Source organism: Anguilla rostrata, chromosome 18, assembly GCF_018555375.3.
Source record: "Anguilla rostrata isolate EN2019 chromosome 18, ASM1855537v3, whole genome shotgun sequence".
Taxonomy (NCBI): domain Eukaryota; kingdom Metazoa; phylum Chordata; class Actinopteri; order Anguilliformes; family Anguillidae; genus Anguilla; species Anguilla rostrata.
In genome coordinates, this window is record NC_057950.1 from 5126699 (window position 1) to 5141176 (window position 14478).

Below are 14478 nucleotides of genomic sequence, written 5' to 3' on the forward strand. Positions count from 1 at the left end.
AACACACAATGGAGCCATTATTATTAGTCAATATTATGCACGGTGACCTGTCCATGTTGGCCTTACACCCTGCACAGCCTGTTAGACCCATTGTCTGCCAGTCTGTATGTCACAATGGTCAACATAAGCGGCTGCCAGGGTGCATTTTGCATAGCAGGGAGGTTAACCAGAGGTGAGCCTGACAAACACTGACCTGTTGACCAATGAGACAGGCAAAGACTGACCTGTTGACCAATGAGACAGGCAAAGACTGACCTGTTGACCAATGAGACAGGGAAACGCTGACCTGTCCACCAATGAGACGGGCACTGTGGCTCCTTTCAGATCCAGGCTCATGGATCACTTTACACTCTGTCCTCACTGGGGGGGGGGGGGTCCAGGGCAGGGGGGCTGTGTAACCTGCAACCAGAGATGCCTCCTGTGTAGAGACGCAAAGCACACGTGCATCATCATCCATCACCCCCACAGGGCAGGTTGCTCGACTATAATCGGTGCCCGTGGCCATCGAGTCCCACGGGATGTATTATTAATGGGATTATTGTTTGTGACTCTCCTCAACCGCAGAATACAGGAAGCAATTACAAGCACTTGAGGTTACACGGGTCTCACCGTTTCATAAATACCCCATGAAAAGCAGTGCATAGATCTTTTATTAATGTTTTCCCACTACAATATCCTATTGCTTTGACAACAGCATTTCTTCTTTTTTTTTTAGTCTCAACTGTGTGACGTAAGGTGAAAGAAGAAGTTGTGGTTTCCGTTTAGTATATACACAGGTAAATTTTGTAAATCCAAACATAGTGCACATTTTTCCCTTTGTTACAAAATAATTCCGTATTAATGTTACAGTATAATTTTTAAAAAAAGGAAAAATAGAAAAGCTCATAAATGGTTAGGTCATCAAAAAGAAATGATAACGCTAGACCTAAATAATCACACCTGATACTCTGAGACATAGCTCTGGGCCCTGCACTTGCTGCATCTATAACTCTTGGTTCGCCTCTTTTCCTTCCTCGGGAAACCTTCACATGCTTGCAATATTTCTGGCTAGTGGCTATTGCAGCGGTGACAGTTCACAGGGAATTCATCCGTCGCGCCTCTGACAAGCAAAATCGTGAATTAGCCAAGTAGCTATTTCCACGCGCAACTATGGCGAACTTATGTCAGAAAAAGAAGGGGACATCTTTCGTCAAATGCTTTGCCAGATAATGTTATTTTAAAAGCAGGGTGACATTGAGAGGAGTGTGTCCATAGTAACCGACACCTGCAGCGGATGCAAACAAACGGCGGCCGCATTTGCCACAGTGCTGCAACGCTGGAGGCTAGAAACCCAAACTTGACAAGAATGCTAAATGTTTCTCTTTAATGGCGATGGATATTGTCAATATCAGCGGAATCAAGAGTGAATCATTGGCAATATATTTTATTCTTTAGGATAACGGAATCGGATGCTTATTAATAATTCAGCACTGAATAAATGAATGCGTAGGCTAACTGTTTCGCTTCACAGCTGACCTGCAGAGTTGACAGTGGATTTATACCGGAGCTGGCCACTGTCCTATGATGTCAGCGCTTGGAGAAACCTACCAGTGGGTTGCAGCGTTGCAGTTTGAAAAAATGTATATAGGTAGCTAGCTAAAGTCGTAAATGTTTCAAGATTTTAACATACAGTTTAATCCATAACCAACAGGGTAACGTTACTTTCCACCGAGTAATCGAAACAATAACCAACAGTCGCATTGACATTACAGGATTATAGCTAGAAGAGGCTAGCGACCACTCGCAAGCATGGTTAATTATGGACGTATTGCGAAGTCACTGTAAGGAATCAATAACTCCGCATTATACCAAAGGGAAGGCATAATTAAAGCACTTTGATCAAAAAGTAGAAGACGTTTCTAAATTATTCAGCCGCACAAGTTCATACATGCTCGGTTACATAGGGTAGTTTTCTTGAATGTAAGGACGGTAGTTAGCCAGCTACAAGACAACTAGCTACACGAAATGTTACCAGGTTCTATCCAGATAACGGGAGAGACGCTCTCTGGGGCGGAAATAAAAGATATCTGCGACAGTCTCAAAGAGAACAGCGTGAGGTTGCTGTCGGTGCGGGGATGCCAGTTTTCAGACCGTGACTTCGGACGGGTGTGTCGCGGCGTGGCGGAGTCCCACTCTCTGGCACAACTCAACCTCAACCTCGGCGTGGTGTCGAGCATCAGCCGGGTGAAGCAGCTTGCCGATGCACTCAAGACCAACAGATCGATTCAGACGTTGTTGTGAGTACGATAGATATTGCATGTACTATGAACACCAATCAATTCTTTTGATTTATAGCGGTGCACATCTTGTAGGTTTACAATAGTCACTTAATCAGCTTTTCGGGGTATTATCCACATTGTGACACTTCATCCCACAAGACCACATGTTTATATTGCGAATATAGAGGGTCAAGAAAACACCTCGTTATAAATGAAGTTATAATGTACTTATACACGTGAGAGCGAATGCTTTGAATGTGCAGAAAATTAGACGTTTTCAACACGACCCTGATTCTAACAGGGCACTGCACTGACGCTATTCTAGTTTTCTGGGTATCGGGAGGTAGATGCAATTTAACTGACGCGCGTTTTCCAGTTGATAGTTGGCCAAGAAGTCCAAGTCCATTAAAGGCACGCGCTTCTAACTATAGTTGAGCGTTCACTGTTCATCTGAGCACGAGTGAATAGATAAACGCGATAGGAGAGTGCGCGTGAATGGAAGAGACTTAAAATAATGAGTTGGGGAACAAAGGCAGCGTTGTTGGTGGGTTTAAAGGTTTAAAGGCTTACTGTATTTTCGTGCGGAGCTTCTGAGAAAATACAATGCAGAAGTCCTTGTTTAATTGGGAAATTAACTGCAGTAAATGTTCACTCAGAAGAGCCGCGTAGTGTTTAGACTAGACAGATATGCATTGTCTAAATACCTAATGACTCGTCTTGGCGTTAAACTTTCCGCATAGTCACTGTTCAGTCCCAGGTGAATGTGAGCTCAAACGAATGTCTTGTCGAAAAGTAGATATATTAAGCTTTGATAACGCAAACAAATTCTGATACAGTGGCAATCCCTGACACGTAGCCTGTAACATCGCTCTTAATTGCCATTTCTTGTCCCCGGCAGCCTTCACGGTAGTCCCCTGTTGGACGCCGGGCTGGTGGCGCTGAACACGGCGCTGTCCACGCATCCGTCGCTGGTGTCACTTGACCTGGGAGACTGTATGCTCGGGGACGAGGCAATGCAGCTCATCTGTGGCATGCTGCCACCGGATGGGGCGAAGTCAGGTGACTCATCTCACAGCTGCTTCATTTTACAGTCATTTGGACCATTTTCACATCCAGGCTTGCGGCATATTGGGAAGTACTATGAGAGCCGCCGGATGGAGTTGGAGACCATAACATTTAGAGTGGGATCGCACAGAAATTCGTAGAAATATCTTCCGTAGATATTTCACAGTCTCGGTCTTCAGGTTTCATTTGAATTTTATGTGGTGTTTTTCAGTGCACCTGCCTGCGGAGATCTGATCCAGGCATTTTTTTAAAAAGTTTAAATATTAACCTATTTAGACACTGAAGCTTTTTGAATAAGGATATAAAATGTAAACAAGATATAATTCCAGATTAACGTCTGTATAGGACATTTCTGTGCACCACAGTGCTGCGTACATTCAGTTACAATCAAGGTAAAAATATCTTTCACAAGTCATTGACTTTCAAAATTGCTTAAAGAAATCGATCCTGTATGGTTTACCTTTTCTGTTTATAGCACAGTATATGTATAATTAATTTTATAAAGATGTTAGCAGGGCTGCATTGTTGCACATTTTTTGTTTATACATACGCCTGGACCTCAACATTTTTGTTTATTTGCCACTGACAGGTTTGTGCTTTATGTTTGTGATGTTAAAATCCTTTATAACTATATCTGTACTCAAAATTTAGCACACTTGCCTCACTGATCTGTTTTTTCTAAAAAAAAATTGGTAAGTAAAAAAGTCATGTGATTGGTCACATTGTGATGATGTCGTCATAGGTCTGAGAGAGCTGACCCTGAGCGCGAACCCGGCCATCACCACCAAAGGCTGGGCCCGATTGGCCATCGCCGTGGCACACAGCTCCCAGCTGCGCGTGCTCAACTTGGACTACAATCCCCTGGGTAAGAGCCAATCACTGCGCTGAAAAAGGCATGGCTTTCAGTCGCGTGCTTAACTTGGACTACAATCCCCTGGGTAAGAGCCAATCACTGCGCTGAAAAAGGCATGGCTTTCAGTTATTGGTTACTGTAAAAAAAAAAAAGAATACTCTTTAAGTCACAGAAATGTCATAGTGGTGGGTGTACCTCTACACCAAACACAGGATAACCTAAAAGTGAACACTCAAATAGGGTTAAAACGAAACTTAAATGGTTATTAGATTCACATAGAGAGCGAAATCGGTGTAGGAGTTTCTGCCAGTTAATGCCTAATCGGCCTGAACACAGATGGGTCATGCGCCTATTGCATGTGGGCAATATTAAACACAGGTCACCCCCTCCTTTTCTGTCTAAAATTAGCCAAATTAAACTGGGCTTTGACACCAAAACAAACCAGCATTTCAAAAACAAAAAAACTCCAACTCTTGTTCGTTAAAATTCTTCCCTTTGCTTTAAAATAAAATCACAGTGTTGGGCTTCAACCAGCAAACATATAATTTGTTAAACAAAGATGTAAACTAACTTGTCTTATCTTTTAATACTTGCCTGTGTCCATGGAAAAGGCTGGTATTGGTTCTCTGTGCTGGCACACTTGTTTTTGTAGTTCTCTCAGTCAGGGCCCACCAGGGTCCATGCAAGGGCAGCACTTCACTTTTCGAGCGGATCAGCGGCCCTGAATGGATCAATTCCTCCTCTTCCGCTGTGAAAAAAAAAATGAAATATGAAACAAACCATCGCTTTCTGCCTACGGGAGCTTATCATCTAGTTACTCCAGTCACCAGAGACCTCATCAAAAACTCTCCGCAGCAGATTTTATTATCTAACAGGGGATTCCAGCCCACCACAGCGAATCCTTTATAATGCTTACGCAGTGGCAAAGTGAGTTTAGTAAGAGCCTGATGATCACAATTTTGACATTCCACTGTTCTGTCTGCTCTGTTCATTTTGTGGGGGAAAAAACGAGTAACTTCCATAATATTTGTCAAATGCACCATACATTTTTATATAAAACTGATGAACAGACAAGATGGCTACAACTCTAGCCTCTAAAATAGACCTGGGATTCTGAATCTTCCTGGCATGAGAGGGAACAGTGAATGTTATCTATACCTGACAAAGGCTGTCTTTGCAACATTAAAATTGGTTCATTATTCCTTTTTTCTCATCAAACCTACCTCGTGGACCTCTGTACCTGTGAACTTGGTGAGATGTGCAAGCTCTGCCCGTCTTTTGAGAGAACAGGGACCCCCCTCTTTTATTGAAAAGTCGCGCGGAGGTTAACCTTTTGTTCCATGAGCTCATATTGATGAGCACCTGCACTTGCATGAATAGAATTTAATTGCACTTTTCCGGGTGAATGAAATGGATGAGATGAGGTTTCCGTGGTGTTCCGTTTGTCTGCCAACACCGTACGCCAGCCTTCCTGATAATCACTGGCACTTCTGGTTAAAGAGAGAAAGAGTGAGACAGGGGAGGGACATAGCAGGAGAGAAAAAGAGACAGAGAGACTGAATAATAAAGGAATTTGAAGGAAGGACAGAGAGAAAGAGGGATGGACATAGAGGGTGGAACAAATAAATACAGGGTTATGGGATGCCCTTCTCCAAAATAAGCATGTGCAATATACAGGCCCCACAGGCTGTCTGTCTTTTTTACTGGGGGGGGGGGGGGTCACACACAAGGATGTGAACATGATAGATAGAACCCTGTTTTGTTTCACTGTACCTACTACAATACTGTAGCTACCACCATGGCAGTGTTTTAAAGGCAGAACAAAAATAGTGTACTTTAATAACGATAGTAGTAAGAAATATTAAAGACTCATATCATGTTTTACTAAATATAGTCCTTATTAACAGGGGTTGCATTTGACCAAACATGCAAGGTATTAATGCTGGCATTGTGCAGTTAACCACTAATGCATTGTTTTTAAATGATAATAAGATCCTGTGAAGTGTACACCAATATATTTTTTTTCCCCATCTAGCACATTTTCCCTCATCAAGTCAAGCCAGAAAGCAGGGAACTCAGGGCATCCAATTTTATAACATCAAATTAAATAATATAATTAGAATGAAATAATTAAATACAAAACTAACATAAATGTGTCATTCATGAGCTAATATACTGCCCACTCTTTCACAAAAGGAACTTGATATATTTTAAACATGTATTTTAATCCCAGAGCTTTAGTCAGTTATTCATCTACACAATTAATTGATTCATTCCTACTGCTGTAAAGGGCCAAGAGTTCACTGAGCTGACAGATCGCATGTTCGTTGGGAATAAAAGGTCATTTAAGCATGAAGCATGAAGGCCGAACACAGCCCTCCGACCCACCGCAGTCCCGACGGGTCCTCCCACATAGTCTGTGGGAGGAGATCTAAATCAGCACCCGGTAACAGACGATCTGATACATTTTGAAATTAGTTCAAGGTTATCTTTTCATTAAAAAGTCGGCAAAGACAAACATACATAACACCGCCTCATTATTAGACCTCTCAATATCATCCGTTAAAATATCTTTTTTTTTTTTTTTCCAAACAAAAAAAAAGTTAGGTCAAACTTAGCTCGATTAAGTAAATTCACTCCTTTTTTGTTTTGCTCTGTATATTTACCTCCCAGTGCTGAAACTGAAATGGAACCATCCCATTATACACATGTTATTTTTTATCCCATGTGAGCTCCACATTGGTTCATGGTACCCAGGTTGTGGGTGAGGTTTACTCATCACTGCGAAGCACTTTGAGTGTTCGAAAAAGTGCTATATAAATGCAATGATTCATTCATTCATTCATTCATACATTGATTGGTACAGGGGTTTCTGAAAAATCTTCACGATTCCCCGCATAGAGTCCTGTCAGATGGGCCCTATAATTTGTTGTTGGCTCCCAGCTAGCCTGCTACATGACTGATGAGGTTGTGTAAAGCATGTCCTCAGCAGCGGTCAGCCTGTGGTGCTAGCCTCCTTAACCCTGTGTTCACACATAAGTGGGGGGGGGAAACCAAATCTTATTCCGTGAAGTGAAGTCGCAGACTTTTCACACACATCGTCCGACCCCTGTGATCTAAGCCAATCGTCAGGCGCCGTCCTTTTCAGGGTGAGCTGTAGTTGTGTAACTTCAAATTAAACGCTTTGAGATTTGAACGGGGGCACATCCTGCGATTGGCCGGATAATTTGACACAAGCGGAGCCGCATTTTCCTTTTTAACGATGTTGAGTCCGCCGTGGCGATCAATCTCTCAGAACTGGAAAAAGCAGCATGGAACGGATGGCACACGATAGTGAACAGCAAGCTCCACTTTGATAAGTGCGACACAAACTAAGCGTTTTCACAGCTAATGTATGACCACCGGTGTGTATGAAGGCTTACCAGGCCTTAACATAGCTGCTGTATATTAATATAGCTGCTGTATTGTCCTCTGCCCGTTACTGCAGCTCCATTATTAACAAAGTTGAGAAAGTTTTTTTTTGTGGATCCAGAAATCTCACTGTCCGAATCGCACTGCCGTCCGGACTGCTGCACACTGCAGGGGAGCTCGGGGAGCAGATGAAGGAAAATCGTTTATCCTGTTAAATGCACCCGCTCAGCCCTTGCGCTGGACGACTGCTGTGTCTGCAGGATCCGGGCCCGCTCAAGCGCAGAAACCTCCTGATTCATCTAAAACTGGATTTTGATTGAACCAAACAGCAAACGCTTTTTTTCCTCTCAAGAATCTTTAATAAAAAAAAATAGACAAAGTAAGGGGCCAGGTTGTGTGCCAGGTGTGCGGAGATGCCCTGGTGCTCTGTGGGAGATGCACTGGTGCATTGCAGTGGAAAGAAAGATGATTGAATCGACCCATGGTCAGCATTCAGTGGAGTACAGTCAAGCCATGTCACAGGCGATGACATTCTCAACTGCACAGTCAGCAGACATGTCTCACTGCGCATCGTCAGGCATGTCCACGCACGGCAGTCGCAGTCAGGCAATCCGCGGGCAGCAGAGCATGTCCTGCGCCAGTCTCAGAGCATACTCACAGCTGCGCAGTCCAGCAGAGCTATCCACAGCTGCACAGTCACAGAGCCATCCCCAGTGCCAGTCACAGTCAGGCCTGCTCAGCTGGCAGTCAGCGGGCCAGTCCACAGCTGCAGTCACAGCAGGCTATCCCGCGCAGCTGCGCTACAGAGCTCTCCAGCGGGCTCATGATTGGCCGGTTGGTTTTTGCAGGTGACCAGATCGCCGGGATGCTGGCGGTTGCAGTGTCGTCCAGCAGGACTCTGGAGGTTCTGGATTTGGAGGGGACTGGCCTCACAAACCAGTCTGCGCAGGTCAGCAGCGTACACGCCTAAACACCCACAATCCAACAGTCTGTGTACCATATGCAGCCACTCATAATGTAATCGCTGCACCTAATTTAATAACCGCGTACGGTGTAATAATCTGTAATAAAACCCGTAATGTAATAATCTGCCTACAATGTAATAGAAATGTTCATGGCATAACATAATAACATTGTGCATGAAATGTAATTACTTAAAACATTACATGTAAAATGTTCAACCACATGGCTGTCCAGGACCAGGACTGGCCACCCTTGCTCTGCATTGCACACAAAAAGTTATTATGTTATGCGCTCAATGTTTATATTACATTATAGGCAGGTTATTGCGTTATGAGTTTTTATTACATTTTTAAAAATGACATTATACATAGTTATTACATTATGAGTAGCTGCAGCCGTGCCCGGGAATGGGTACACATCAGTTCCTGCCCAGAATTAGCAGCCAGTTTTACAGGGACAACGAGGGTGACCATTACTATTTGTCTGTTTCAGTTTCCATAAATTCAGTGACAATGTGCTTGCGTGTACAGACGAAAAACCCAGTCATACCCACTCAACCTCACTGCACTCAGACCATCCCAGAAAAAAGTGCACAGCGCGGTCTGTGTTCATTATTGTTCACGTTCGTTTGAACAAATTTTTAACCACAGCTTTGATTGGTCTGATTTGGGGCACTAAATTGAATTGTAAACCAGTCCCAGTACTGTAAATTGTCAGTTTCAGAAGGTGCACAGGTGCGTTTTCCAAAGATCCACGCAGCTCAGCTGCCACATCATAGCACACATCATAGTATCACTCCTCAGTCGACTCGCTGAGCTGCAGTAGAGAAGCTGCTTCTATGAGGCAGGCTATGTCCAGCTGATTAAAACCATGTCGCCCGTGGCGACGCTGCGGCCAATCACGTGCTGCGTTCATCCCAGCACAATTAAATCGTGAAGCGCCTATTGATTCTGCGATATACATTTGCCCTCCTTGTTCAATGTAATTAAGTTCTGGCCGCTCTCAACATTCAACTAGCAGTGCTGCATTTAAAAAGAAAAAGGGTGTTTCCACGTGATAAGCCTTTTTTTTTTAAACCTGAAAATGTGGCATTCGATTAACTGGTGTACTGCGTTTAGGGAATGATCTTTTTTTCCTGGGGGATGAGGGGTGGGGTTTGGATTTTTGACATTTGCAAAAATGCCGGTCAAAAAGTGAAGTCCTGTAACATCTTTTTCTTTAGTTATGCAGTTGCATGTGATCTCATAGGATGAGTCGTATTACTGCTGTCAGTCTTCTGTTCCTGTTGATCTCTTGTGCCAATCCACACCGTGTTTATCACACTGAGTGCACACACTGTTCTTTTCTATTTGTTTCTTTCCTTTGTGTCCATTGCCTCACGCCACCCATTGCACCAATAAAGGGATAATCGGTTTCCCTGAAATAAATTAGCTGTGTGGCCCAAGCCAATTCTCATTTAGTCCTGAAATAATTAGATGCTGATTGCATCACTGAAGTAACTTTTCAGTTCTTTTTCTTGCCAAATTTCATTTAACTAATTGGCAGAAAATAAATCAAATTACCCCCGAAGTGATTGTGCATTAGTATCAACACGCAAAGTGACACCCATAGGAATTGGCAGTATTAATAAATTCTTTTGAAAATAATATACGATATATTTTTTCCGACCAGCAGATGGTGCTGTGGCCCACAACATCGTGTATATTGGAACAGGCAGGCAAAAGCCTTCCTCCTAACAGTCTAATTAAGTCAATCCACTATTCTGAGACGATGCCTGTCGTGCGTGTGGTAGTGTTTGAGAAACGACGGGGGACTGCACAGAGCACTGGGCTAGCATACCAAAGTTACGCGCTCTTTGATCTAAGCGTAGCCACATCTTTAGCAGTTTCTCTCTCTCTCTCAGTTGCTTTGACCAATAACATGGATCTAATTTGTAGTGAAGCTGCGCGTATTTCCAGCTGTGACATGATAGTGTGTGTGTGTGTGTGTGTGTGTGTGCTCTCCAAATGCTCTGTAGCAGCCTGATGAAATGAATGAGGAAGATTTTTATTTTATTTTTAAATAACCGCGAAGTTCAATAAGACCTGCAGCGCCGTGGAGTTTCAATTGCGCCGGTTTCCACGGCGAACCCTGTTTCACAGTGGGCCTCTGGCCCGAGCTCGGTGAGGAAGCAGGATCCGCTTGGCATGCGCTCGCCATAAAGATGTCTCGCAGTATTGTGCGAGACTGATTTGGGACTTGGGGTGGCGCGGTAGGCCAATTTGGCAATAACCCTGATTAAACCTCATTTCTCAGGGGGCTCTTCAAGCAGCAATGGTTATTTAAGGAGTTGCTTAGCAGCACTAAGGGGGAGGTTTAAACACAGTGAAACACATACGGACGTACACGCCGTGCAGGGAGGCAGGGCTCAGCTATCATCGTTACATGCGTTGTCAGGCCATTTGGCACGCTATTGCCCTGCCTCGCGTGCACGGCGGCCATTTTGAATGCGGTCCGACTGCCACGGGCCCTAGCTGTGGACTGCACGGGCTAGTCGGATTGTGGATTCATTAGATACTCAGCTACATTGCTTTGTGTTTTCTTTTTTTTTTTTAAATATAGTGTAGCAATACAGCGCATACAATTTCCACAGCATTACTCTTGGTCACTATCTTTACTAATTTTTAATGAAGATGCATGAATTAGTTAAGAGTGATTTGGCTTCAATGGGCAGTTGCAAGTACTCTGAATGTTAATAACGCAGAGTTGAGTATCTAAGGAGTCTGTAAGATTCTGTAGTGGAGCTCACCCTTGTAGTGGCCATCAGGGGTGACGCGAGGAAGCCAGCGAGCGCGGCCACGCCCGCCTGAAGCCCCTCCCACTTCTCCTCCTCTGCTGCAGATCTTCCTGGACATGGTGGAGAACTACCCCACGTGCCTGCGCGTGCTGGTGCTCGCCGAGAACTCCATCAGCCCCGAGCTCCAGCAGCAGATCTCCGACCTGCTGTCCGAGGGCGAGGAGGACGAGGACAAGGAGGGCGGGGCGCGGGGCAGCGGGGGCGTGGCCAGGGAGAAGACCACCTGGCTCCCGAACAGCAGTGAGTACAGACCCAATCACAGGCCTTATCTACCCTGCCTCGACATTCAACCTTTACAGCTAGGAGTGACCACAGAGAAGAAAAAAACCTGCGGCAGGTTGTAGCCAATAAGAGCATGTGATTGTACCTTATACAGTACTGACGGGAAAGATTAAAAAACATAAACACTTTTGTAGAAGAAAGCTGTTACATTGTGCCAACAGTAGACAATTTTTTTAAATTGATAGTCGTTTAACGACAACATGCTGTTTTAAGAACGTGTGCAGTTTTTTACAATTTTACAAACTTACTTAAAAAAACGAGTGCAATTTTGCTGTGTTTACCTTGCCAGACTCCAGCTCCCAGATGGTCTTGGTGACGTCAGGTCTAGGGGACAGCCTATTGGCCGAGACCGAGATGTGATCCCGGAAGTCCTCCATGCTTTTTGCACTGCGCACGAGACCGTGATCCAGATCACCTGGTGGCAAGCAACCAATCACTTTGCATGACCCTGTAGCACTTGTACATAGTGAAAGAAAGAGTTTTCAGCAGGCTTCAGAAACCTTGAACACCAAGTGACTTAATATACTCAATAGTTAAATATTTATTTTCAAGATGTACAGTCTATTTATAATTAAATATTTAAGGGTAATGTAACCATTGAAAGCGTACTCTGATAGATCAGCTAAATGCGAGTTGTGTTTGTTATAGTCTGATGTCAGAATAAAACAGTTTACATCTTCTTAAAAACAGTGTTTTTGTTTTTATTTAAGTATGATTTGCAGGACATATTACCGTTTCGGAGATTCAACAGAAAAATAAATGACCGGAAAAATAAATGGATACAAACAAGAATAAATACACCACTGAATAAAAAGTGAAGCATATTACTGCCATAATCATTACAGCAGTTGTTTCATTTAGTTAACAACTGACCTGCTAATAAATTCTGTTCTATAAGAGTGTGGGGTACCAGACTCAAATAAAAGAAAGAAACATTGTGCACTTAACTCTTTTTAAGGCACCACAGTAAAGTCCCACACAACTACATCAACATCACCGTCAGTGAAACTGATGTCATCCCTGAGCTGTCTATGCATTACGGTGAAAAATTAAAATGGTCATAACGGCTATTTTAAATGCTCCAATAAAGTCACTCATCTTTAGGTCAGGAGCTAGTGAGTGATAGTAAAGTGAAGTAGCACAACCAGTAACCCATATTATTGTGAGTCCTATACCAGTTTTGGACTGAAACGTTGAACAATTTGAAAGAACGTCACATATTGCTCTTTCATTTTTTTCTTTTTCAGCCATCTATTAGAATGCCAAAGAGAAATAAAAAATGTCAGCGTAAAAAACTACTTTGGTTGTACAGTTTGAAGTAGGCCTAGGGCCCAATTCATAATGAGATCATAAAAACTTCATCAAGCGAGATAAGCAAATCTGGCGTTTGCACAATTGTTGATGAAAATATAGCACTTGAGGGAGATGCCTTATGGAATATTGGCACTAATCTATGTTTTATTCTTTCCCCCTGAGTGGACCGTGTTCCCTCACACAGGCTGAGTGCGTTTTATATTTGTATGCTTTTCCAGCAGCCAAAAAAATAACTGACGACTGACAAGAACCTCCCCACTCCCACCCCTCCCGCCCTCCTGTTATCTTATGTAAAAAAAAATTTTTTTTAAAAGCAATATATCTTAGCCTCAAATGTTGTTAGAGTTAGAGTCTTTAGTCTTGCTGGGATTGCTAACCTCGTTTTAATTAAGCAATTTAAATCCCAGTACGGTCTCAGGGTCATGAGCGAGCGTGCAGAGCAGGCCGGATTTTCTGTGATTGGGGCCGGCGTGGCCGGGAGATGAGGCCTCGTCGACTTTTGAAAGAGGGGGGTGACTGTTGGGCCGATGGAGACAGCTCAACTGGCTGATGTTTCACTAGGAAAAAAAGGTCAAAGGTCAAAGGTGATGCAAGCGTGGAACTCTGAGGGGAAAGGCGTTAGCTACAAAGGCGCCAGTGGTTCAGCGGGGAGCAGCCCTGGACTGTGATGTCCATGCACTAGGCTGAGGAGCGAGGCTGAACAAGGCAGGAAAGCAACTCTAAATCAACTGTATATATAATGTATATATACATATATATTTATATAAGTGCCTTGTATCATTGTCTTGATGTTGTAGCTTGTAATGCCTCCTAGTTTCACTTAGCGTAGGTTAGGTCAGAGTAACGTTCAGTGTGTGAACTGCACTTAATGCGTTCTGAATAACTACAAAATGAGTATTGTACATTATCGGACCTGTGGTTGTAGTTGTTAAAATGACCTTTGCTATGCACTTATTGTACGTCGCTTTGAATAAAAGCGTCTGCCAAAGAAATGTAATGTAAGATAAGGAGGGTGGTGTATCCGTTCTCATTTAAAAGAACACAATGCCTAAAAATCTGTCTGTGTACAATATTGATATCAAAATGATGCCAAGTTAGAACTAAATTTTCAGCAAAATATGTTTGGCAGAAACTAAATCAGCCACATTGCCGAGCAGCAATTCAAGTACTTTATATTAAGCTAAGTGTTGTGCTTTTCTTTGCAAAGAAACACAGAGTACTGTCAAGAGGGGCTAGCCAACAGACGACCTTAGCTTGGTGACCAAAAAATTCAGCGCAAAATTGTTAGCTTGGATTCGAGCCCGAGTGAATTATTAGTAAGACGATGGGGCTTTACACTGATGTCTCACAACCACTACAGCTAAATTAACGGGTGAAGGTTTGGACCTGTCTATGAAGAGCGTCTAATCACCCGATCCAGAGACAGCGTGGCACTGTAACGCACAAATCAAAAAGCCAGCTCCGGCTGCCCTCCTCCTGAACAGAATTGCATTTAA

General features: G+C 43.4%; 1 protein-coding gene across 2 annotated transcripts; it reads left to right on the forward strand.

Moving 5' to 3' along the window:
- Positions 1-995: 995 nt before the first annotated feature.
- lrrc73 (leucine rich repeat containing 73) lies at positions 996-12355 on the forward strand. Of its 2 annotated transcripts, none has more exons than XM_064317281.1 (6): positions 996-2276; positions 3157-3317; positions 4066-4188; positions 8436-8536; positions 11431-11626; positions 11958-12355. In XM_064317281.1, the coding sequence occupies exons 1-6, from the start codon at positions 2005-2007 to the stop codon at positions 12026-12028; spliced, it is 924 nt and encodes a 307-aa protein (XP_064173351.1). In that variant the 5' UTR covers positions 996-2004; the 3' UTR covers positions 12029-12355. The 2 variants fall into 2 exon arrangements, with proteins under 2 accessions (XP_064173351.1, XP_064173352.1); XM_064317282.1 differs by lacking the exon at positions 996-2276 and adding an exon at positions 2665-2802.
- The last annotated feature ends 2123 nt before the right edge of the window (positions 12356-14478 follow it).

Excerpts from the sequence above, each read along its gene's own strand:
- lrrc73 (XM_064317281.1), top strand. The coding sequence starts at position 2,005 with ATGTTACCAGGTTCTATCCAGATAACGGGAGAGACGCTCTCTGGGGCG. Across the intron at positions 2,277-3,156 it reads AGATCGATTCAGACGTTGTT|CCTTCACGGTAGTCCCCTGT; the intron begins GTGAGTACGATA and ends TGTCCCCGGCAG. Across the intron at positions 8,537-11,430 it reads TCACAAACCAGTCTGCGCAG|ATCTTCCTGGACATGGTGGA; the intron begins GTCAGCAGCGTA and ends CCTCTGCTGCAG.